At 37.1% G+C, this 27,712-nt stretch overlaps 1 protein-coding gene across 1 annotated transcript in view; it reads right to left on the bottom strand.

Annotated features, from left to right (window-relative positions):
- SPATA48 (spermatogenesis associated 48) overlaps positions 1-27,712 on the bottom strand; it is a 106,031-nt gene that overhangs the window by 39,094 nt on the left and 39,225 nt on the right. Inside the window, exons 3-5 of the mRNA XM_055124809.1 lie at positions 17,488-17,564; positions 3,390-3,516; positions 1,364-1,431 (exon numbers count right to left, since the gene is read on the bottom strand). Coding sequence (XP_054980784.1) covers positions 1,364-1,431; positions 3,390-3,516; positions 17,488-17,564 — 272 coding nt within the window. The remainder of the gene's footprint in view (positions 1-1,363; positions 1,432-3,389; positions 3,517-17,487; positions 17,565-27,712) is intronic.

A 27,712-nucleotide genomic window follows, 5' to 3' on the forward strand; every position in this document is an offset into this window, starting at 1 on the left:
TGCTAGGGTCTCTGCTTAGGCAGGCACTATGCTGAACCTGCCTCCTTCTGATTTACCCCTGTCTGTTCAGCCTTGCTGGTGTCCAAGATTTACTGTGGCTTTTGATCTCCTTTGAGATTTATTTAAGGGTCTCTGAAACAAGAACAATAAAGGAGTTTGTATAGCTGAGCTGGAGGTATATTATGGGCATGTCTCTCACAAATTAAACTTTGGCCGTTTAATTTTTCCAGAAACTTGGTCCCAAGTTGTTGGGGTCCAATCAGAGGCACAATGGCAATTTGGGAGTATCAGGAAGCCTGAAGGCACGAGCAGGCTGCTGATAAACTCATCCCTCAGGTACAGATCGACCTGCTCATGGCTCTATGCTCTAATTTTTATTATTCCCTTCCTTTGACTTACTTTTGGATTAATTTTTTGTTCTTTTTCAACTTCTTAACCTTTGAGGTTAGGGTATTTATTTTTAATTTTTAATTTATTTTATTTGTTATTTATTTATTTGTTATTAATTCATTTTAATTTTTAATTTTCCTGACACAAATTGCTATCAATTTAACCTCAGTATTGCTTTTCAGGGCTGGAGCGATAGCACAGCGGTTGGACTTTCGCCTTTCACACAGCCAATCCGTGTTTGATTCCTCTGCCCCTCTTGGAGAGCCTGGCAAGCTACTGAGAGTATGGAGCCCACATGGCAGAGCCTGGCAAGCTACCCATGCGTATTGGATACGCCAAAAACAGTAACAATAAGTCTCTCAATGAGAGACGTTACTGGTGCCCGCTAGAACAAATCGATGAGCAATGGGATGACAGTGACAGTGATTGCTTTTCAGTGTTCCATAAGCTCTAATCATTGTGCCTTCATTTATACTCATTAATTTTAAGGAATTATTTTTTATTTAATTTTCAATTTTACTAAATGATTGTTAATGGTGTGTTGTGTAGTTTCCAAAGGCTGGAGATTTTCTGGCTGTCTTATTATGGTTAGTTTCTATCTTCATAACATTGTGGTCTAAAAAAGATTTGGCATGATTTCTGAATTTTTGACTCGATACTCAAATTGTGATCCAGAATGCAATCTATCCTGGCAGACATTTCACTAGACTTAGTTACTAAAATACAGAAATCCAAAACTATGCTGCTGCTAGTGTGGCTTCCGGACCTCATATCTCTTCATTCTCAGCAATGGAAAACAAATTACCAAATGCTTTCTTTTCAGCAGATCGATTGAACCTGGATAGGCCACTTGGAAGACGGTCACCATACCTGCTCTGGCCACAAAACCGTTAGATAGAGGAGCATATTGTTAAGGATAGATAGTTCATAGAAAAGAAATCTATTGATGAGACTATGAGGAGGAAAAACTTACAAATTAATGGGTCTGACAGGTACCAGGAAAGATCTTGTCTGAAATCTGTCCCAGACTCCACCAAGCATCTAAAGTAATCATCAAAATGAAAGGTATGCTTAGTGGACAAGGTTTTGCAAGTCAATCATGGGAATTCCAATTCTCGTAACTGTCCTACAACATCATAGGCCAGTCCAACAGTATCAATGTTAGAATCCCAATAGTTCACTCTTGACCCACTTTAGGTTTTCATCATTGCTCTCTGACCTTCATATTTGCTCCATTTTTCCTAGCTAAAATCAACTTTATTGTACATATGAGGATTTAAATATTGTTTACAAAACCTGGTTTGGTTTTCTATCCAAGTTCATTTACCTTGTACTGACTTTAACATCATATGTTTTCCAGTCTCCACTTTCCAGTCCAGTTCAGATCCTGAGCATTGAACTTTGTTAAGATAGATTTGCATATCAAAATAGTTCAATGCCAAAAGAATATAGTAAAATGACCAATTTTAATAATATATGGTAATATTTTAAAGTACTTGAGAGATTGTTAAAAATAGTTATAAGGAGTAAGAGCAAGTATTTTTTCATTTAATTGATTTTAAATTCATGAGAAAATCCCATACTGAGAATTTAAAGCTGCTTATCACATTTTTTTCTTCTGTAAAAGTACATATATATTTTTCAAGATAATGTGAACTTTAAATTTGTGGTTCATGAAATTCTTTAATGTCCATGTTTTGAGTTTATTTTAATATACTTATTTTCCTCTACAGACCCATACCTGTATACTTGAAACATTATTTATGGGAAGTAGTACCAGATCTTATCAACCTCTAAGGGGTGAAATACTATATATAAGGTTGAAAAATTAATGGTATTACATTTTTAATTTTTAAGCAGAATGGAATACAGACGCTATGTAGGTATGGCAAATAAGAATTCTGGGATGAGACTTGAATGATTATTGGTATTCAGCCTGGGGGAAAATAGAATAAAGGTAATGTAGCACTATTTGTAAAATAGTAAATTGGGTGGGAGAGTGGGAGAGAAATAGGAAGAAACAGGGTATAGATAAAGCTGATTAGTGTCTTAGATGAAAAAATGAATTGGGAATAAGTCATATCAAATACAGATTTTAAAATGATAGGGTTTTTTTCATACAAAATTCATATGCATATCATTATTCAATGCATAGTAGCTAAGATATGGAATCAATCCAGATACCTAATGACAGCTGAGTGGATAATGAAGGTGTGATATTGTATATACAAAGGAATTTCTATGCAGAAAAGGATGAAATCTTGTAATTGACTGCAACTTAGAACTGGAAGATAGATTCTTTTTCTTGGAGTTGTCTGTTTTTGGTCCCACTTGGTGGTTTTCAGGGCTTCCTCTTGGCTCTGCACTTGGGAATTAGTTCTGGTGGTGCTTAGGGATCATGTGGGGTGCTGGGGATCAAACTACAATGACTGCATGTAAGGCAAGCACCCTGCTTCTGTACTCTCTTTGGCCCCAGATGATATTATATTAAGTGAATTCAGAAGAAAACAGACATACACAGGATTACAATTCTTATCTGAGATATAGAGATATATAGACAAGGAATGCAAGATATCAAATGGTGGTTATCCTGACCTTTGATTATATAAATTAGAAAGAAAGGAAATCAATTGAAGTGTTAAGAGAAATGAAGCAGATGAAAGGTAGCAGGGATAGGAGTCAGAGACTCCTAGCACACTGATAGAGTAGAAATAAAATAGATACTATTCATTTTGGAATTTAATTCCAAATGCCCTGCCACAGAGCAGGGTGGGGTGGTGGGGACTGGGGTGGGGGTGGTGGGAGGGATACTGGGAACATTGGTAGAGGAGAATGAGGATAATGGGCACTGGTGGAAGGGTGTAAGCCAAATACAAACATAAAAGTTCATAAGCTTATAACTACCTCATAGTGGTTTACTAATAAAAATTTTTATTAGTAATAAACTTTTGGAATTTAGTTCAGTAATACATGCATTGTTGTTTGGAATGTTTACTGACCTGCGTTATTTCTGGCACCTCTTCATATTTTTTTTGTGAGAAAATGTCTGCAACCATTTCCAATGTTGTTTCTTCTGGATCAAGTTTTGGTGCTAGTATTTTGTCCCAAGGAACATCTTCATAAGCTCTATAAAATTATTAAGTAATATTTTACTGAAAATACACATTCAATTAGTAAATTTCATTAAAATATCATATGTTTCAATAGGCCTAATTCTGAGATGTTTTCCATGATTCCTGAATGCTGGAATACTAGTATTACAATCACTTCACCTAAGGTGTGGTTAGAGCAAAAGAGTGTGATAGAATACTATCTTTGAAACACATATCTGTGAAACACTTTATGTGCAACTTTATTCATCAACAGTTCATTATGATCAATCCCTAATCAAACATATCTGAGTAGTTCAAAGGGAATCAATTATCTTAAGTGGATCCAAATTAAACAAGATAACTTTACTAAAACAAAATAAACATCATGTTCGGTCTATAGTCCACTTTTGGTATGTGGCTTTCAACCTGAGTGGACATGATGGCCACTCAATACCTCTATTGCAAGCTACAACATCCAACAGGAGAGAGAACAAAAGGAAATGCCCTGCCACAGAGCAGGGTGGGGTGGTGGGGGCTGGGGTGGGGGTGGTGGGAGGGATACTGGGAACATTGGTAGAGGAGAATGAGGAGAATGGGCACTGGTGGAAGGATGTAAGCCAAATACAAACATAAAAGTTCATAAGTTTATAACTACCTCATAGTGGTTTACTAATAAAAATTTTTAAAAATCTTAAATAGACTAAAGAAAAAAAAAATAAGGGGACAAAGTTCGAAAAACAAAACAAAACAGACAAAAAATGATTACATTGGCAAGTGTTCTTTGACTTTATTCAAAGAAATAAATTGGATGAGACCTATAGCTTCAATGAATGACTTCTGTCAACAATGAAGACCTTAGCTTCAATTTGCACTACACATGATTCCAGCATAAGACCCCTGAGTATAGAATCTAACTGAAGTATACTAAGACCTCTGACCTATAAAACAATGAGATAATGACTAAGACAACAGAAACACATAATATCACTGATAAACCAACAGAAGATAATGAAAGCTAAGGGAGATCACCAGTGCTGTCATACCTTCATACTTTGCCTGAAAAAACTTTAGGATAGCAATCATAACTGCTCAATGATACAAAAATGATTGTTGAGCAAAGATGAACAAGCTTGAAAGATAGCTGAATGGAAAAACAATCTAATGACTTCTTGTAATAGAAGTAACTGAACTTAAACATGCAGTAGGAAGTATTAGAAGCAATATAGATGAAGCCAAAAAGAAAATAAGTACAGTTCAAATTCAATGCGATCCCTATAGGGATACCCTTGACATTCTTCAAAGAAAGAGAGCAAGCGCTCCTGAAATTCATATGGAACAATAAGGCCCCACGAATAGCTAAAGCTAAAACAATTCTTGGGAAAAAGAAAATGGGAGGAATCAACCTCCCCAACTTCCAACTCTACTCACAAAGCGGTAGTAATTAAAAAGCATGGTACTGAAACAAAGGCAGAGCTGCAGACCAATGGAACAGGGTTGAATACTCTGACACACAACCCCAAATATATTATCATCTAATATTTGATGAGAGCAAGAAATGTGAAGTGGAGCAAGGAAAGCATGTTTAACAAATTGTGCTGGCAAAACTGGACAGCTAAATGCAAAAAAGTGTGCTTAGACCTCCACTTATCACCATGTACAAAAGTCAGATCAAAATGGATTAAAGACCTCAATATCAGACCAGAATCCCTAAGGTACATTGAAGACAAGGTTGGCAAATCCTTCCACGACATTGAAGCCAACAGTATCTTCAAAGCTGACATGCCACTGGCCAAGCAAGTGAAAACAGAGATAAAAGAATGGGACTATCTCAAACTAAGAAGCTTCTGCACCTCAAGAGAAACAGTGACCAAAGTACAAAGACAATCTACAGAATGGGAAAGGATATTTACGCAGTACCCATGCGATAAAGGATTGATATCAAGGATATACAAGGCACTGGTTGAACTCCACAAGAAGAAAACTGCCAATCCGAAAAAAAATGGGGTGATGAAATGAACAGAAACTTTTCCAAAGAAGAAATCCAAATGGTAGAGAGGCACATGAGAAAATGTTCAACATCACTATTCATCAGGGAGATGCAGATTAAAACAACAATGAGATACCTCACACCACAGAGACTGGCCCACATCTTAACAAACAAAAGCAACCGGTGTTGGCATGGATGTGGGGAGAAAGGGACTCTCCTTCACTGCTGGTGGGAATGCCGACTGCTTCAACCCTTTTGTAAAACAATATGGACGATTCTCAAAAAATTAGAAATTGAGTTCCCATTTGACCGAGCAATACCACTTCTGGGAATATATCCTGGAGAGGCAAAAAGGTATAGTAGAGATGGCATCTGCATTTCTTTGTTCATTGCAGCACTGTTTACAATATCCACAATCTGGAAAATACCAGAGTGCTCCCAAACAGATGACTGGTTAAAGAAACTCTGGTACATCTACACGATGGAATACTATGTAGCTATCAGAAAACATGAAGTCATGAAATTTGCATATAAGTAGATCAACATGGAAAGTATCATGCTGAGTGAAATGAGTCAGAAAGAAAGAGACATAGAAAGATCGCACTCTTATGTGGAGTATAAAGTAGTAGCTGAGAGGTACAAGCTTGCAATGATGCAATGTCTGGCAGATATTTCTCTGGCCTTAGTTACTAAAATACTAAAATACAGAAATCCGAAACCGTGCGGCCGCTAGTGCGGCCACTCGACCTCATACCTCTTCATTCTCAGCAATGGTAAACAAATTATCAAATGCTTCCTTTTCAGCAGGTCTGACTTTTGGGGGGAGAAACTCCAAACAATAATAGTGAGTTTTTTGTTGAAATATTGAATGTAATCAAAGTAAAGTGAAAGTAAAGTGAAATTTATCAGTTACACAGGCAGGGTGCGGGTTTGGAGAGGTGGGGGAGAGGGGGGAGGTATACTGTGATTCTTGGTGGTGGAATATGTGCACTGGTGAAGGAATGGGTGTTTGAGCATTGTATAACTGAGACTTAAACCTGAAAGTTTTGTAACTTTCCACATGGTGATTCAATAAAAGAATAAATTAATTTAAAAAAAGAAAAAACAAATCAAAGCACAAAAAAATAAGTACAGTAGATGGTACAGTAAACATATGCACCAAAGAAAAAGAAATTTAAGAGATTGAGAAAAAAATGAAGGAACTTAGGGAAAAATGAAGGAACATTTGGACCTAATTGACAATGCCAAGAGGAACGATTTCAGAATTAGAGGTATTCCTCTAGTGAAGGGAAGAGGGAAAGAAGAAGACTAGTTGAAGAGATAATTTGGGATAATTTTATCAACCTGAAGAGCAAGATGAGAGCATGGATACAAGAATGCAGAGTACCGGCTAAAGTAAACACAAAGGACTGGAGTGATAGTACAGCAGTTAGGGAGTTTGCCTTGCACTTGGCACATCTGTGTTCAATCCCTAGCATCCTATATAGTCCCTGAGCACCTTCACAAGTATTGTGAGTATAGAGTCAGGAGTAAGCCCTAAACAACACCCAATGTGTCTCCAGCCCCCTCCACCAAAAGAGTGAACACAAGTGAAACTACCCCAAAACATTTTGTAATCAAAACAGGGTGTTGAGATCTTTGGGGAAAGAATGTGGGTACACTGGTGATGGGTGTTGGTTTGAAAGTATGTGCATGAAGATATTATTAACAGTATTGCAAACCACAGAATCTCAATAATTATTTAAAAATGGAAAGAACCAAGACAGACTTCTTATGGTTGAAAGACAGAAGAAAACCTTAAATGCAAGAGACAGAACATAAGATTCAAAGTGGCTTTCTCTAAAGAAACTCAATAAGGAAGTAAAAACTGGAGCAATATATGCAAAGTATTGGATGAAACAAATATCCAACCAATAAACCTATACCCAACTTGACTGTCACAGAGAGGAAGAAGGGATTAAAAACATTCTCAAACAAATAGAAGTTGAGAACCTATGTGGAACCTAGCCCATTCTTGACAAGAACACAGAAGAGCAGCATTTAAAAAGATAATATAAAAAATAAATAAATAAAAATAAAATAAAATAAATAAATAAAAAGAAATTATCACATGGCACAAGCAACCTTTACATTTGTAGGCTTTACCAATTCCATGAAAACTTCAAAATACCTTGGCAAAGAATTTTTTTGATTGGAGGAAACTTTGGTACACTGGTACGGAGAAATGTATATTGGTGGAGGAATGGGTATAGGAATACTGTATGACTGAAATCTAATCATGAACTCCTTTGTAAGGGTATATCTCACAGTGATTCAATAAAAAATTTAAAAAGAGAATTTTTTAAAGTTTATTAGTGGCAAAGAAGACATTATTTTTGCCATAACAAAACCCAAAAAATAAAATAAAATTTAATGTGATATATTTTAGATGCCAGAGATGAAAGCTTACTTATGTATATAAGAATAAGTATTGTATTGTGTTATATTAAAATATTTTAATTCCTTTGTTTATGTAGGCTAACAACATACATTAACAATTTGCCAATCATCACAAATTGACTTCAATGATTCAGTTTGTATTAATTCCAATTGCCCTTCCTGTAAGTCTTGTTGGAGCAAGCAACAATTTGTTGTGTTGCTACTGGGAGAGGTCTGGATGCAGAGAGGAGGAAGTCTGGAGAATTTGGTAGAGGAAAGGTTACCTGGTGGTGGTGGGATTGTATGTATGAAATAGCTACATTTTGAGTAAATGTAAATTAAGGTGTTTTAACAAATATAAACATAATTTCAATTTTATTTCTAACATTTAAAATTCTAATACCAGTCCCACCAACATTACACCTTTCTGCCACTATTATTTCCCATTTTCCCCACTATCACCCAAGTCTGCCCCAATAGTAGGCCTTAAATCATTGATTTTTCATTGCTTGTTATGATTAATTGACTAACAATTATCCAAAAAGATTTCCATAGAATAACATGTGTGAAGATTGCTGCATCTCACCCTGGAGCAATTAAACTCTGGCATAAGAGATTATTTATATGTTACAGGTTAAACCTTGCATGCTAATATTTTCTTAATTGAGATTGGTTGCCTTCTACTGAAACAATATATGCAAAGTATTGAATGACAAAAATATCTAATACATAATCTTATACCCAGCAAGACTGTCCAGTGTGGTATGCTATTCCTGGTATATTAGTGGTTGTGGCAGCATGCTCTAGGAATTCTAAAATTTTGATGGAGTGATACAGCTGGAGTTAAATTTTTAACTGGATGGTGATTTGGGGGTCTTGCTGATTTCTTTAAAGATTTATGAATGACTCTCTGGATCATGGGTGGTTAATGAACTTATATGGTACTAGAAGCAGTTTATGAGCACGGCCAGGCTTCCAGAATAACAGAAGGATAGGGGGAGGTCACTTATCCCTGACTGTGAGAGCCTGAAGATTTCGGTCATAAGACCCATAAACCTGAGTTAAAAAATAAATCTTATAAAACATTTTTAGTCAAGTAAGATTTTTCAGTACTTGCTATAACTTAACCAGCCCTGAAGTAAATACTAAAATGCCACTAATATACAGCAAATAGCCAATTGTAGAATCAACAACCACACACAGAAAAATGGCAACTCAGATATTTGTTTAAATAATATCCTTGAATGTCAATATATTAAACAATCCATCAAGAGACACAAAGCAGTAGGATAGATCAGGAAATAAAACTCAGCTAGCTATTTGTTCCTGACGTGAAACATAACTGCTGTCACAGGATATACATAGGCTCAGAGTAAAAGGATAAAAAAAAAATCAATGTAGTCAATGGTAAAGAAAAAAGAAAAGCTGGGACAGCCATACTTGTATCAGACAAAAAACGTGCTCAATCGAAATAAATTAATTAGTGGTACGTATGAAGACTACTCAATGGCCAAGGGAGATAAAGATCAATAAGTACTAACACTTATCAGCAGAGCCACAACAAATGTGGAGTCAACAAAGTTTGTAAGGCTTCTGTTCACAGACCTAAAAAAATGGATAAAAACACAATAGTAATAGAAGACTCCAACACTCCACTGTCACCACCAATAAATCAGCTAGACAGGATATCATTAAAGATACAAGAGCTCTAACTGAGGAACCAGAAGAGCTTAGACAAATAAACCAATGCAGGGATTTCCACCATGAAAAAGCCAAGTACTCATTATTTTGTAGTGTGCATACAACATTCTCCAGGACAGATCACATATTGAAACGTGAGTGAAACACACATAAATTTGCAATAATACCAAGCATCCTATCATACCAGAATGACTTGGAAATTAAAAAATTGCCATTAAAAAAATGAGGAGAAATTCTAACACATAGAGACCGAACAACACACTGCTTACTAATTACTGGATTTCAATAAAATTGAAATTATATTTATATTTGTTAAAACACCTTAATTTACATATACTCAAAGAAGATATAAAAGATTCCTTCAAAGAAATGATAATGAAGGTACAAGTTATCAAAACCTATGGAAGACAGCAAAAGCTGCACTTAGGAGGAACATTGGCATTGCAGACAAAAGAAGAAAAAATCAAAAACCTAAACACATATTCTAAATATCTGGAGAAGCAACAACAAATAAATCCAAAGACTAGCAGAAGGAAGGAAATAATATAAAAACATAAAAAATCAATGATAAATTAGGCAAGCAATATAATCAATGAAAACAGGAACTTATTCTTTGAAAGAATAAACAAGGTAGACATGCATTTTGCTAGACTCACAAAGAAAAAAGAGAAAGTGACTAAATAAATCATATCAAAAATGAAAAGGGAAAAACTACAACAGAACCCTCAGAAATCCAAGACATCACGAGAGTATATATACTATGAACATCTCCACTTTAGAAAAACTGCATTGATTCTTAGAATCATAACCTCCTTAAAATTAATGAGGAGGAAGTAGAAATCCATAGGTCAACTATCAATCACTGTATCACTGTCACTGACATCCCATTGTTCATCAATTTGCTCAAGTGGGCACCAGTAACGTCTCCATTGTGAGACTTGTTACTGTTTTTGGCATATCCAATACACCACTGGTAACTTGCCAGGCTCTGCTGTTCAGGCAAGATACTCTCGGTAGCTTGCCAGGCTTTCCAGGTCGGCCGCATGCAAGGCAAATGCCCTGCCCACTGTGATATCCTCCGCAACTATTAATAAAGAAATTAAAATAGTATTTAAAAATATCCCTAAGAACAAAAGCCTTGGTCCAGAAAAGTTTACTACTGAGCTTTATCAAACCTTCAGAATACACACTACCTTTACTTGTTAAGCTTTTCCAAGAAGAAAAAGGAATTCTTCCTAAGATCTTCTATGAAGCTAGCATTACACTAATACCCAGAACCCAATACACTAATACCGAAAAGAGAAAATTTTAGACAAATCTCACTGATGACCATTGATGCAAAAATCCTCAAAAAAGTCTTAGCAAATGAAGTCCAATAGCAAATAAAAAAAATAAACACCAAGATCAAGTGGGATTCATTCTAGGGATGCAGTAGTGGTTCAAAATATGAAAATCAATTAATGTAATACACCGCATCAGTAAAGGAAAGATAAAAATTCACATGGTCATATAAATCAATGAAGAGAAAGATTTTTTAAAATATCCAGTATCCATTCATGATTAAAAAATACCTCAACAGATAGGTGTGGAATGAACCTTTCTGAAAATAGTAACAGCTATCTATAAAATGCTCATAACTAATTCAATATTCTTTTTTTTGCCGTTTGAGTCACACCTGGCAATGCACAGGTGTTACTCCTGGCTCTACACTCAGGAATTACTGCTGGCAGTACTTGAAGGACCATATGAGATGCTAGGAATTGACCTCAGGTTAGTGGCGTGCAAGGCAAATGCCCTACCAGCTGTACTATTTCTCCAGCCCCTCCAATATTATTCTTAAAAATTCAAAACTTAAAGCATTTCTGCAGAGATCATGTATAAGAAAGATATCCATTGAATCTCTTCTTATTCAATACTATATTAGAAGTCCTAGCATCAGGAAAATGGCAACAAAAAGAAAGGGATACAAATTGGAAAATAGGAAGTCTAATTATCACTATTTGAAGATAATATGATAATATAAATAGAAGACTCTAAAGAGTTAAAAGAGGACATTTCTAGAAACAATAAATGAACAAAGCAAAATGGCTGGTTACATGATATATAAAAATTGGTTGCATTCTTATATACAAATAATGAATCCTAGGAAAAAAGATCAGAATCTATCTTATTCAAAATAGTATGTAAAACCATCAGGTACCAAAGAATTAACTTATCAAATTAGGTGGAATATCCATATTATGAAAACTTTAAAGATAATTTGAAAAGAACCGAAAAACCATAGGAAATGTAAAATATTTTATGCTCATGGATTGACGAAATAAATATTGTCAAGATGAGCCTCCTACCAAAGTAATCACCATCCAAAATTCAGATAAGATTCTTTAAGAACTTAGAACAGAGATTACCAAAATTTGTGTGGAATCATGAAAGACTCAATAACAAAAATCTATATTGAAAAAATAAGAAACTGGGAGGCATCTCACTACCTAACGTATAATGTAAAGCTATAGTGATCAAACAAGAATGGTTTCTTTGCTTCTTACCGAACTCACTGTGAACACAGCAGTCACCAGAATTGCTTTGATATGTAGTTTAATCTTTCCCCACTTGACTACTAAATTATCACTGCATTAGTCATAAATATGTTGTTGAAAAATACTTAAAGTATCCTCAAGATCTTATTTCTTGTGGGAAAATATCCTCTAACAAACCCAAGGTTAGAATATTACCCAGAGTAAAACAGATTGGGTCTTAGAATATAAATGGTTTGCAAAGCATGCAATCAGGAAAGAATAGATTACAAGAAAATAATAGAATAAATGACAAATATCTGTCTGCTACAAACATTAAATAAAACTGTTTAATGCTTCTTAGATTTTGAGGACAAGAAGGGAAAAAAATAAAATATGAAACTTTGAAGACTTTTTACTTTAAAAGTGTCTAACTATTTGCTATATTTCCATTGTGTAGATGTACCAGTTTCTTTAACCAGTTGTCTGTTCTCAGGAACTCAGCCAATATTCTTCATGTACCTATTGTATATTGATGTACTTACTAACTGTCCTTAGCATCTATCAACTCATGTTTATGCTTTAGCTTTTAATTGGTCTATATTATTATTTTTAATTAAATCACTGTTAGTCACAGTTAGAAAGTTTTCATGATTGAGTTTCAGTCATAAAATGATCAAATACCCATCCCTCCACCAGTGTACATTTTCCACCACCAATGTACCTAGTATCCCTCCCACCACCCCCATTTCACCCAACCCATGCCTCTATGGCAGATAATTTCCTTATTACTCTCTCTCCAATTTGGGGCATTATGGTTGGCAATACAGATAATGAGAGGCCATCACTTTTGGTACTTTGTCTACTTTCAGCACACATCCCTTCTCTATAACAACTGCTTTCTCCCCCAGCTAATGAGGCAGACTTCCAAACCACGAAGCAATTGTCCTGGCCCTTGTCTCTACTGTCCTTGAGCGTTGTTCTCATATTATGTCATTTTATATTCCACAAATAAATGCAGTCATTCTTCGTTCCTTTCTTTCTGACTCATCTCACTTAGCATGATACTCTTCATGTACATCCACTTATAAGCAAATTTATGACTTAGTCTTTTCTAACCACTGCATAGTATTCCACTGTGTAGATATACCAAAGTTTCTTTAACCAGTCATCTATTCTCAGGCACTGACGTTGTTTCCAGATTCCGGCTGTTGTGAGCAGTGCTTCAGTGAACATACAAGTGCAAATGTCATTTCTACTGTGTTTTTTGCACCCCAGGATATATTCCCAGAAGGGGTATTGCTGAGTCAACTTCTAGGTTTTTAGAGCTTTTTGAGAATCCCCATATCGTCTTCCAAAAAGTCTGGACAAGTCGGAATTTGCACCAACAATGAAAAAGAGTCCCTTCTTCCTCATATCTGAGACAGCACTGGTTGTTCTTGTTCTTTTTGATGTGTGCCAATCTCTGTGGTGTCAACTCATGTTTTGAGAGTCAGGTGGGGAAGCAACATTTCATTGAATAATGGTCTGACTGTGAGCCATTTATGACTGTCCAGATGAACCTAAAAATTGGACAGTCTGTAAATATTTGCTTGTCTTTTTATGTGATTGTCTCATTCTCTGTGATCAACCTGGACTGTCAAACCAGTTTGGCAGATTTTATGACGATTTCTGATCACTTTGTGACTCTATTTTCTAATTTTCTGTACTTCATGGATAGGGTGGGGAGGTGGGGGGTGGTCACCCAGCTTGATTCCGTGAAGTCTGGACTTTACAGTCATAGGTCCTATATACCTGGATTTTTCAGCAGATTCATTCTCATGCGTTGGGGGCTTGGGATGAGCCTGTGAAGTTCTGACGTAAACGTGGCCACAATTGGGTTCTGGAAGTTTGCAGCTGCCGGGGTTCATTTGGGGCAGGCGGAGGGACACACCTGTCCCCCACCCCCGCCTCGTCAAAGGTGTCCCAGTGAAATCAGCCTGGTGCAGAATGGGGAGACATCTCTGTGGCCTGCTGTTTTCTTCCAAGATTCATTTTTGAGTACCTAAGTTATGGCCATTAATGCACTTAAATGGTCTGATTTTGATCTCTTTTGGGATTTATTTATGGGTCTCTGAAGCAAGGGCAGTAAGTAAGCTTGTACAGCTGAGCCAGAGGTGGTTTGTGGGTGTGACTCCACATACCTAAATTTTAGCTGTTTAATTTCTCCAGAAACTTGGTCCCAAGTTGTTGAGGTCTGGCCAGAGGCACAGTGGCAATTTTGGGATATCAGGAAGCCTAAAGGAGGCACCATCAGGCCACTGATGCACTCACCCTGCAGGTACAGGTAGGCATGCTGGGCGGCAGGCACCATACCCCCTACTCTAGATCTTCTTAGCCTATTTTACCTCTTCTGTAATTTTTTGCATAGACTCATCTCATTATCTTTTCAAGTATGATTCACCTATGTTCCTAGTTTGTCCTATGACATTTCTTATTGTTTGTCTCCTCTTAAAATAAGAATCTCTTGAGAGCAGAGATTTTTGCTGACTCACATGCATATCTCATAGTCTAGTATATAGAGTAAATATTAAATTTCTTAACATTTATTAGTATTTTATTATGAAGTAGCAATATTCTTATTTTATAGTCATGCTCTACACCATCCCAACCACAACAGTGCCATTACCCCCACCACCAGTCACTACTGGTGAGAGAGGAAGCCATAATTTTCTCTCTCCAGATGTTCCATCTCTCCCCTATCAACCTGACACACAATTCCATCCCCAACGTTCTGTATCAGTATTCCCAGCGTTTCCCAGGAATATAAAATTCTGTTCTTGAGACTAGGATGACAGGGAAACAAAGATAATGAGCAATTATTCCTGGAAAGATTTAGACCAGCTAAATATCCCTGTGATTTTTCTGGCATAATTATAAGCACTTGCCAACTCATAAGGAATGGGAGGAGTCTTCTAAAGGGCACACACAAAACTCCCTTCTAACTTAGACCTATACTAAGTTCCTCCCCATTTGGGGGGCTTCTTTGCTTCTCTCTTCTATTTTCCAATAAACGTTTCTACTTTTCAAAAACTTGAATCTGAGCATCTTGAAATGAATAATGAATAATGAAAATTACTCAATATTTTCATTTTTGAAAATACTGAAGAACTTGGGACTCACAGATAAGCACAGAATATTATAGATACAAAAAAGGTCTGTCAATAAATATAAAATCAAATTTAAAATCAAATTTCTGCAGGCCAAAGATTGTAAAGAGATTAAGAAATATGCCTTGTAGATTCAATGTTATCCCTATAAGAATACACATGAAAAACTTCAAGAAATGGAGCAAACACTCCTGAAATTCATACGGAACAATAAAACACCCACGAATAGCTAAAGCAATTCTTGGCGAAAGGACGATAGGAGGCATCACCCTCCCCAACCGCAAAGTCTATTATAAAGCGGTAATAATCAAAACAGCATCGTACTGGTCAAAAGGCAGATCTGCATACCAATGGAACAAGGTAGAATATCCTCACACACAACCCCAATTGTATGAACATCTAATCTTTGATAAGGGAGCAAGAAATGTGAACTGGAGCAAAGAAAGCCTCTTCAACAAATGGTGCTTGCATAACTGGACAACAACTTGCAAAACAATGGGTTTAGATTTCAACCTATCACCATGCACAAAATTCAGATCAAAATGGATTAAAGACCTCAATATCAGACCAGAATCCATAAGGTACATTGAAGACAAGGTTGGCAAAACTCTCCATGACATTGAAGCTAATGGTATATTCAAAGATGACATGCACTGAGCAACCAAATAGAAACAGAGATAAACAAATGGGACTATATTAAACTAAGAATCTTCTGAACTGCAAATTATACAGTCACCAAAATACAAAGACAACCTATGGAATGGGAAAGAATATTCACCCAATACGCATCAGATAAGGGGTTGATATCAAGGATATACAAGGCACTGGTTGGAATCTACAAGAAGAAAACATCCAACCCCATCAAAAAATGGGGCTACGAAATAAACAGAAATTTTCTCAAGGAATAAATATGAATGGCAAAAAGGCACATAAAAATGCTTTTCATCACTAATTATAAGAGAGATGCAGATCAAAACAACCATGAAATACCACCTAACATCACAGAGACTGACACACATCCAAAAGAACAAAAGCAACCGCTGTTGGAGAGGATGTGGGGAGAAAGGGACCCTTCTACACTGCTGGTGGGAATGCCGACTGGTTCAACCCTTTTGGAAAACAGTATGGTTGCTTCTCAAAAAATTAGAAATTGAGCTCCTATTTGACCCAGCAATACCTCTCCTGGAAATATATCATGGAGAGACAAAAAAGTACAGTCAAAATGACATCTGCACTCAAATGTTCATTGCAGCACTGTTTACAATAGCCTGAATTTGGAAAAAACCCGAGTGCCCTAGAACAGATGAGTGGTTAAAGAAACTTTGGTACATCTACACAATGGAATACTATGCTGCTGTTAGAAAAGATGCAGTCATGACCTTTACATATAAGTGTATCAACATGGAAAGTATCATGCTAAGTGAAATGAGTCAGAAAGAGAGACAGACATAGAAAGACTGCACTCATCTGTGGAATATAAAATAACAGAATAGGAGACTAACACCCAAGAATAGTAGAGATAAGTACCAGGAGGTTGGCTCCAAGGCTTGGCATCTGGCCTCACATGCTGGAGAAAGGGGCAGCTCACATAGAGAAGGAAACACCAGGTAAAGTGTGGTTTGAGGACCCGCATGGGATGTGAGATGTGCGCTGAAAATAGAATATAGACCAAACATGATGGCCACACAGTGCCTCTGTTGCAAACCACAGCACCCCAAAGGAGAGAGAGATCAAAAGGGAATGCCCTGCCACAGAGGTGGGGTGGTGTGGGGGGATGGGGTGGGAGGGTGGGAGGGATACTGGGAACACTGGTGGATGGGACTGGGCACTGGTGGAGGGATGTAAACAAAATGCAAACATGAAAACTCATAAGTTTGTAACTGTAACTCATGGTGATTCACTAATAAAAAAAGAAAAAAAAGAAATATGACTTGTATGTACTTGATCCTGGTTCAATACTTGGCACCTCATGGTTTCCTGAGTACTGCCAGATGGCCCTGGAAGCTGTTGAGCAACCAAAATGCCCCTGTCTTCCCTAGCCCCTAGCTCTGTGGGGCCCAAGCAACACTGCGTTCTTAGGCCAGAGCACTGAACTCTGTACAAGCACTACCAAAAGTAGTTGAGCATTGACAAAAGTGGTGGAGTAATCTCTGCCCTCCTGCTGAACTCTGCTTGAAAGGTCATTAGATAAATGAACTGGTTAAGTAAAATAAAAATTATATTGGAAAAATACTTACTTCTGTGTAGAGGATTTATAAAATGAGTCTTTTACACTATATTTCTTTATTGGCGGTGTATGTGGCTTTTGATTATCCTAGGAGGGATGAATATGAATAATCAGTATAAATTATTGTTAGTAGTATGAACAATAAGAAACCAAATTTGTTTTGAAATTTTTACTGAGATTTTGTGGTTTACAATGTTATTAATATTTTCTCATGCACATAATTCTAACCACATGTATCACCACTGCACACACCTCTCTCTCCCAAGGACCCCATATTGGTCACCCAGGAGTTTTATTCCTGTTTGTTAGATAGATGTCAACATTGCTTTCCGTAGATCCTGAATTAGATGATATTGTCACCCACAGTAGATAACCACGACCTTGCAAATACTGTTTCCAGATATCTAATATATGCCATTCTTATAGCATGAGATGATATCTCATTGTTGTTTTGATTTGCAATTTTTTCTAATCATGATTTATGATGAGCACTTCTACATATATTTTTGGGTCATCTGTATGTCTTCTTTGGGGAAGTGTCTGTTCATCCTCTAGCACCACTTATGGATGGGTCGTTGGACTGTTACATTGAGCTTTCTGAGTACTTCATAGAATTTGGATATCGGCCCATTTACCAAGGGCTGTATGAGTACAAATATATTCTTTCATCTATTAAAATGTCTTTATTGAAGCTTAAGGTTATTTCCTATGCTTTTTAATCTGCTGTAGTCTTGTTTGTTTTTGTGGAAGAGACACAATTTAAATGTTAATTTTTAATGATTTCTGTCATTCCCCATCAACTCTATTTCTTAATCTTAAAAGAATTTGAATCTCAATGAGATATACAGTTACAAAGTTACTCATGAATGAGTTTCAGTCATACAATGCTCCAATAACCATCCCTTTACCACTGTATATTTCCCACCACCCACCATCAATGTCCCCCAGTTTTCTCCCCCCACACTGCCTCACCTGCAGCCGCCTTTAAGACAGAAATGTTTCTGCTCTCTGTCTCTCTCTCTGTCTCTCTCTCTCTCTTAGTTTCATGTTAGGCATTGTAGTTTTCAATACTGGTATTGAAAGGGTATCATGAGTATTCCTTTCCCTCCTTTTAGCACCCAGTTCTTGTCCAGAATGACCACTTCCAGCCTTCATTACCATAGTGGTCCCTTCTCTCACCTAACTGCCCGCCCCCTACAAATTTCTGACAAGCTTTATATCATGGACCACACCTCTTGGTTTTTACTACTACTGTCTTTGGGTATAATTTACACTCTCTGTTGTTTCATTTTTTTTAATATCCTGCAAATGAGTGCAACACTCTATGTTTGCCTCTCTCTCGGAATTATTTCACCCAGCATGTCCATGTTCATCGTATATTATGAAAATTCATGACTTCATTTTTATTTCCAGCTATATAGTCTTCAATTGTGCAGTTCTACCATAGTTTCTTTATCCATTCATCTGTTGTCAGGCATTTGACTTGTTTCCAGATTCTGACTATTGTGAACAGTGCTGTAATGAACATAGGAATGCAGATGACTTTTTCTGCATTGTACTTTTGGACCACAATCCCAGGAACAATATTACTGGGTCATGTGATAAAGTAATTTCTAGGTTTTTGAACAATGTTCATATTGTTTTCCAGAAAGGTTGAACCAATTAGAATTTCCATCTGCAGTGAATGAGAGTCCTTTTCTCTCCGAATCCACAGTAGAGGCTATTCTTTTTGATGTGTGGCTGTCTCTGTGGCATGAGAGATGATACCTCACTGTTGTTTTCATTTGCATCTACCTGCTATTTAGAGCAATTTCTAATAGGCCTTTTTGCCATTTGTATTTGGCAAAGTTTCTGTTCATCACTGCTCTCCATTTCTGATAAAATTGTATCATTTTTTTCTTGTAAAGTTCTACCAGAGTCTTACCTATCTTGAATAATAACCACTTATCTGGCGAGTATTGGGTAAATAATTTTCCCTGGCCATGGTATGTCTCTGTATGCTGGTAATCATTTTCTTCAAGTACATAAGCTTCTTAGTTTAATGTAGTTTCATTTGTTTATCTTTGCTTCTACTTGCTTTGCTTGGTCTTCATACCTGAACATGTCTTTTTTAAAAACTTTTATTGAATCATCATAAGATAGATATAAGATTTCGTGTTTGGGTTACAATCACACAATGATCAAACATCCATCCCTCCACCAGTGCATATTCCCCACTACAAATATCTCTTGTATATCCCCCCTTTCCCACCCTCCCCCTGCCTCAATGGCAGACAATATTCCCCATACTCTCTTCTTTCTACTTTGGGGCATTATGGTTTGCAATACAGATACTGAGATGTTATCATGTTTGATCCATTATCTACTTTCAGCACACATCTCCCATCCTGACTGATTTCTCTAGCCATCATTTTCCTAGTGATCCTTCTCCATTCCATCTGCCTTTTTACCTCCGCTCATGAGACAGGCTTCCAGCTATGGGGCAATCCTCCTGGCCTTTGTATCTACTGTCCTTGGGTGTCAGCCTCATGCGATGTTCTTCTATACTCCACAAATGAGTGCAGTCCTTCTGTGTCTGTCCCTCTCTTTCTGACTCATTTCACTTAGCATGATACTCTCCATGTTTATCCATTTATAAGCAAATTTCATGACTTCGTCTTTCTTAACAGCTGCATAGCATTCCATTGTGTAGATGTACCATAGTTTCTTTAACCAGTCATCTGTTCTAGGGTACTTAGATGGTTTCCAGATTTTGGCTATTGTGAACAGTGCGGCAATGAACATATAGGTACAGATATCATTTCTACTGTGCTTTTTTGCATCCTCAGGATATATTCCCACAAGTGGTATTTCGGGGTCATATGAAAGCTCTGAACATGTCTTTAGCTTCAATGTCATAAAGTTCTGCCTAAATTCAGGTCTGATATCAAGATCTTTAATTTGTTTTTATTTTGCTGGGGTTTGATTTGTGCATGGCTTATAAAAAGGCAGGAATTTTTTTTGAGGTTTTTTTTTTTTTTTGCATGTAATTTACCAGTTTTTACAGCATTACTTGTTGAAGAGGCTTTCCTAGCTTCATTTCATGTTGTTTTGCTCTTTTATCAAAGATTAACTGATCAAAGAGCTTAGGGTCTGTTTCATGATATCCAAGTCTATTTCATTGATCTGAGGGTATGTCTTTATACCAATATCATGCTGTTTTAACTAATTCTGCTCTTTAGTACATTTCGAAATTGGGGGAAGTAATGCCTCCTATTTACCCCAAGGTCTGCTTTAGTAGTCAGGAAGGGATTGTGGGAAGGTATTTTCCATATTAATTTCATGATTGCTTGATCTATTTCATTTTTTTTTAAATGACAGGGGTATCCTTATAGGGACTGCATTCAATCTGCATCATGCTTTGGGGTGTGTTGCCATGTTGATGATATTAATCTCTCAATCTATAATGGGGTTGTATTTCAATTTCTTAATGTTCTCCTTTATTTCTTGAAGTAGTGTTTGTATTTTTCTTTGTATAGGTCCTTCACCTCTTTAGTTACACTGATTCTGAGGTACTTGATTTTTTGAGGCACAATTGTGAACAGGATTTTTTAATATCGCTTTTTCTCTTTGTATACAGAAAATCCATGGACTTTTGAGTATCAATTTTGTATCCTGAGACTTTACTATAAAAACTTATTATTTCTAGGAGCTTTTTTGTAGAGTCTTTAGGATTTTCTAAGTATAGAATCATGTCATCTGTAAATAATGATAGCTTGACTTCTTCTTTTCCTTGACCCTTGATAACTTTTTCTTGCCTAATTGCTATGACAAGTACTATCAGTACTATATGGAATAGAAGTGGTGAGAGTGGGCAGCCTTGTCTTTCACTTGATCTTAGACAAAAGGCTTTTAGTTTTTCTCCATTGAGAATAATGTTTACTGTGGGCTTGAATTATATGGCTTTGACTATATGAGGAAAGTTCCTTCAACTCCCATTTTGTTGAGAGCATTTATCATGAGTGGCTGGTGGATCTTGTCAAATGGCTTCTCTGCATCTATTGATATGATTCTATGATTTTTATCCTTTCTTTTGTTGATATGGTGTGTTATGTTATTTGACTTGTATATGTTAAACCATCCTTGCATCCCTGAATCCTAAGGGTCATGGTATACAAGATTTTGATGAATAATTAAATTCTATTTGTTAGTATAATTTTGAGGATATTTGCAAAGGCCTATAATTCTCTTTTTGTGATGTCTGTCTACTTTTGATATCAGGTTGATGTTTGCTTCGTAGAAATGAGTGTTTTTGTTTCTTTAATTTCTTGAAGAAACTTAAAAGAATTGGTAGTAGATTTTCTTTAAAGTTTTGAAGTAAATCACTAGTGAATCCATCTAGGACTGATAGTTTTAGGTATATTCAGGTGATCCAAATCATCTTATTTGAGCCTCGGGAAGTTGTAGGAGTCCAGGAATACATCCGTTTCTCTAGGTTCTCTTGTCTTGTGAATAATGATTCTCAGAGTAATCTCTGACAATCCTTTACATTTCTGTGGTGTTTGTTGTGATACCCCCTTTTCATTTCTAATTCTATTAAGTTTTCCTCTCTCTATTTTCTTGTGAATATTGCTACTTGTTTATAAGTCTTGTTTATTTTTCAAAGAACCAGCTTTTGATTTCCTTTATCTTTCAGATTGATTTTTTGGTTGTTGTTTTTGAGTCACATCTGGCGGTGCACAGGGGTTACTCCTGGCTCATGCACTCAGGAATTACCCCTGGCCGTGCTCAGGGAACCATATGGGATGCTGGGAATCGAACCCAGGACAACCGCCAGCAAGGCAAATGCCCTACCCGCTGTGCTATATCACTCCAGCCCCTCACACTGATTTTTGGGACTCCATTTCATTCACTTCCTGTCTAAGCATTATTGTTTCCTTCCTCCAGACTGCTTTGGGCTTCTTTTGTTGATCATTTTCAAGTTTCTTCAGTTGTACAATAAAGTTATTTGTGTGGGCCTTTTCTCCCTAATGAATGCTTGCATATCAATGTACTTTTCTCTTAACACTGCTTTTTTTGTACCCCATACATTCTGGTAGGTAATGTCTCATTCTCATTTGTTTCTATTAATCTTTTAATTTCCCTTTTTTTTTTTTTTGCTTTTTTGGGTCACACCTGGCTTTGCACAGGGCTAATCCTGGCTCTGCACTCAGGAATTACTCCTGGCGGTGCTCAGGGGACCATATAGGATGCTGGGAATCGAACCTGGGTCGGCTGCGTGCAAGGCAAACTCCCTACCTGCTGTGCTATCACTCCAGCCCCTTAATTTCCTTTTTGATTTCCATTCTAACCCACTGTTTGTTCAGTAATGAGCTATTGAATTTTCAGGTGTTCGTTTATTCATTTCTGATTAACTTACACTTTCAGCTCATCATGGTCATAAATGATAGTTGATATAATTTCTATGCTATTGACTTTATGGAGGCATATTTTGTGGTATATTTTGAGAACCATGTGGTCTATTTTGAGAATGTCCCATGTGCATTGGGGAACAATGTATATTTGGCTTTCTGTGGGTGAAAGAATATACATATATATGTATATATATATATGCATGGAACAATAGCACAGCGGGTAGGGCATTTGCCTTGCACGAGGCCGACCCAGGTTCAATTTCTCCACCCCTCTCGGAGAGCCCAGCAAGCTACTGAGAGTATCTCATCCGCACGGCAGAGCCTGGCAAGCTACTCGTGCCGTATTTGATGTGCCAAAAACATTAACAAGTCTCACAAAGGAGACGTTACTGGTCCCCACTCAAGCAAATCGATGAGCAATGGGATAACAGTGATACCTTAAATAAAATGTGTGCCGAAAGTAGATAATGGAACAAACATGATGATCTTTGAGTGTTAGTGTTGCAAGCCATAATACCCCAAAGTAGAGAGAGAGTATAGGGAATATTGTCTGCCATGGAGGCAGGTGAGGGTGAGAAAGGGGGGGTATACGGGAGATATTAGTGGTAGGAAATGTGCACTGGTGGAGGGATGGATGTTTGATCATTGTGTGATTGTAACCCAAATATAAAAACTTGTAACTATCTCACGGTGACTCAATAAAATTTGTTTTATAAATGTATTTTCTTGCTGAGCTTCAATCTAGTTGATATATCGATGTACCAAAGTGGAGTTGACTCCTGTTGTGTTTCTACCAAAGTCTTTCCTAAAGTCTATTAGCAACTGTTTTGCTTTAAGTATCTTACTGTTCCCTCAAGGACTGGAGTGATAGCATAGCAGGTAGGGCATTTGCCTTACATGTGGCCGACCCAGGTTCGATTCTTCCGTCCCTCTCGGAGAGCCCAGCAAGCTACCGAGAGTATCCTGCCTGCACAGAAGAGCCTGGCAAGCTACCTGTGGCATATTCAATATGCCAAAAACAGTAACAACAAGTCTCACTTGTTACTGGTACCTGCTTGAACAATCGATGAACAACCAGATGACAGGGCATGACAGTGCTACAGTGCTACTGCTCCCTCACTAGATGCATATAACTGTAGGATCATGAGTTCTTCGTGATATACCAATCCCTTGATCATAAGAAATGACCTTCACTCTCTCACCCAAATCTATGTTATCTGATACTAGTATGGTCACACTGCCATTTTTGAGGCAGTTGTTTGCTTGAAGAAATGTCTTTCAGCATAGAGAGAGTAAGAAGAAAAGTGCCTGCCATAGAGGCAGTTGTTGGGTTGGGACTCGGAGTGGAAGGAGGTATACTAGAGAAGTTGGTGCTGGAAAATATACATTAATGGAGGGATGAGTATTGGAACGTTGTATGACTGAAAGCTGATCATGGAAGCTTTGTAACTGTGTATCTCACAGTGACTCAATAAAAAATTAAAAATAGAAGAGAATTGTCTTTCAACCTTTGACTTTGAGTTTGTTTTTGCTCTTATTGTTCAAATATGATTTTTGCAGGCATCAGAGTATTGGTTTTAATTTTCTAATCCATCCTGCCACTTTGTTCCTCTTAACTAGTGAATTTAGCACATTTACACTGAGAGGTTATTATTATAGAATTTTGTGCTATTTTTCTTCAGTAACTTGGCATGTTTGTGAGAGAGTGTCTTATGCTAAAGTTGCTATTTAGTTCTTCTTGTAATGATGATTTGGAGTCTATGAAGTTCCTGAGTTATCTGTGATGTTGTATATCTTTCCTTCAAACCAAATGATAGTCAGGCTGGGTAAAGTATTCTTGATGAGACATTCATTTCATTGAGTTTTTTCACTATATCCCACCATCCCACCACTGCGTTCAGGCCTGGAGGGTTTTATTTGATAAGTCTGCTATAAATCTTAGGGAATGCTCCTCTATATATAATTTCCTTTTTGACCTTCTCTAATTATAGTTTTATTCATTCTGATTAGTATTTTAGTTGAACAGTTTTTTAGCTGGTACCCTTTGGGCCTCCTGGATCTGGGTGCATTTACACTTCAGCTTTGGGAATTTCTCAGCAATGATGTTTTTAACTGTTCTTCATTCAAGTTGTCTTCCTGGCCCTTGAGGACCTCGGATATTCATATAGTTCCTCTTCAGTCCATCCCAATATTTTCCTACCAGCTGTTGCAGTTTTTTCTTTGGTGCGTTCCCGATTTTCTGCCCTTGTCTGTAGGTCTTCTGTACTTTATCTTGGAGATCACTGATTCTGTCCTCTGAAACTATTACTCTGCTGCTGAGGCCTTCCAGTGAAATTTTCATTTCATCTACCAAATTTTTCAGATATTTCATTCCTGTTTGTATTTTCCTTATTTCTGCTCTTATATACTCATGGTTTTATTTTTTTCTGTAGTGTGTTCCATTTTTTTAATGTGATTTTATTTTTTTTTATTTTTTATTAGTGAATCACCTGGAGATACAGTTACAAACTTATGAACATTCGTGTTTGCATTTCAGTCATACAGTGATTGTTTACCCATCCCTCCACCAGTGCCCATTCTCCTCCACCAATGTTTCCAGTATCCCTCCCACCATCCCCACCCCATCCCACACCACCCCAGCCTGCCTCTGTGGTCTTTAGCTCTCTCTCCTTTTGGGTGTTGTAGTTTGAAATAGAGGTATTGAGTGGTCATCATGTTTGGTCTATAGTCTACTTTCAGCATGCATCATTCAACCCAAATGGGTCCTCCCAACATCCTCTACTTGGTGTTCCCTTCTCTATCTCAGCTGCCTTTTCCCCCAGCATGTGAGGCTGGTTTCAAAGCTGTGGGGCAGACCTCCAGGTCCTTATCTCTACTACTCTTGGGTATTAGTCTCCCACTCTGTTACTTTATATTCCACAGATGAGTGCAATCTTTCTATGTCTGTCTGTCTCTCTCTGACTCATTTCACTTAACATGATACTTTCTATGTTGATCCACTTATATGCAAATTTCATGACTTTGTCTTTTCTGACAGCTGCATAGTATTCCATTGTGTAGATGTACCAAAGTTTCTTTAACCAGTCAACTGTTTTTGGCACTCCTGTATTTTCCAGATTTTGGCTATTGTAAACAGTGCTGCAATGAACATACAAATGCAGATGTCATTTCTACTATACCTTTTTGCCTCTCCGGGATATATTCCCAGGAGTGGTATTGCTGGGTCAAATGGGAACTCAATTTCTAATTTTTTGAGAATCGTCCATATTGTTTTCCAAAAGGGCTCAACCAGTTGGCATTCCCACCAGCAGTGAAGGAGAGTCCCTTTCTCCCCATAACTCATTGTTGTTTTAATCTGCATCTCCCTGATGATTAGTGATGTAGAGCATTTTCTCATGTGTCTTTTAGCCATTCGGATTTCTTCTTTGAGAAAGTTTCTGTTCATTTCCACCCCCTATTTTCTTATGGAGTTTGTTGTTCTCTTCTTGTGGAGTTTAACCAGTGCCTTGTATATCCTTGATATCAACCCCTTATCAGATGGATATTGGGTGATTATCCTTTCCCATTCTGTAGACTGTCTTTGTATTTTGGTCACTGTTTCTTTTGAGGTGCAGAAGCCTCTTAGTTTAAGATAGTCCCATTTGTTTATTTTTGTTTTTGCTTGCTTGGCCAGTGGTGTGTCATCTTTGAAAATACCTTTAGTTTCAGTATCGTGGAGGGTTTTGCCAACCTTGTATTCCATGTACTTCCATTTTTTTTTTGAACTCCTCATATATCTCCAACAATTCCTCTCTAAATGCCTTACCAGAGAGGTTATATAGCTCATTATTATCAAATGACTCTTCTGGGCTATCTACCTCCCTCACTAAGCCTGGTGAGTTTCATAGTTTCCTGCATTGCTTTACCACGTGACAATGTTTGGAGTTGTTTCTTGTGCGTTTTTGTGTGGTTAGGTTCCTACAGTTAGAATGTATTTGCATGTTTATGGAGAACTTTGGGGAGGTAATGAAAGGTATGGCCATGCTCTTCATGAACAGGGAAGATGCAGTGAGGGAGTTGGTTCCTGACCTGTGGGGCAAATGTTGATCCTGAGTAAAGAGCATGGCCCCAGAAGCCTGGGCTTCCTCCCCCTTTATTTATTTTTATTCTTTATAGTTATGTATAAACCATGTATAAAACTTTCCCACTTTCTCATGCCTCAAAAATTTTCATTCTTACATATTATGTCACATAGTAAATTAAAATCAGAAAATATTTATTAAATTTAATGGAGACTGATATTTTTAAGTAATATATCTATTTTGTATTTAAGTAAAGGGCTGTAACTTCCAATGATAGATGAGTCTTAGGCATATAATATTCCAATAATAATCCCACCACCAATTTTAACTTTCCTCCACCATTGTTCCCATGTTCCTTCCCACTAATAAAAATAAATCTCTTCAATTTTAAATTTCAATAAATAAATCGCTTCTAGAATTATGCAACTTAAACATCAAAAAATTGTTTGGTCCTTTAAGAGCTAGCTCATTAGGCTAGAAAACGTGCTTTTCATAAGGAATGCTTCAATTTTACCACTGGCACCATATGCTTCCCTGGGCACTTCCAGGAGCAACATCTGAGTATGGTGTTGGGACTAGCACCCAATTATAAATAAACTGGAAATAGCACCTGAACCTGAGCACTAAAATGTATGGCAAACCAAAAATACAAGAAATATTGTCTATGTTGTCCTCTACTTTTAGCTATAACATCCCTCGCTCTATGTTCCATCTTACTATATAAATTATAATGTTATATATTAATGTTTATATAACAATACAATATTATCACTAATTTTAA

The sequence above is a fragment of the Sorex araneus genome, chromosome 2, assembly GCF_027595985.1.
Source record: "Sorex araneus isolate mSorAra2 chromosome 2, mSorAra2.pri, whole genome shotgun sequence".
Taxonomy (NCBI): Eukaryota; Metazoa; Chordata; class Mammalia; order Eulipotyphla; family Soricidae; genus Sorex; species Sorex araneus.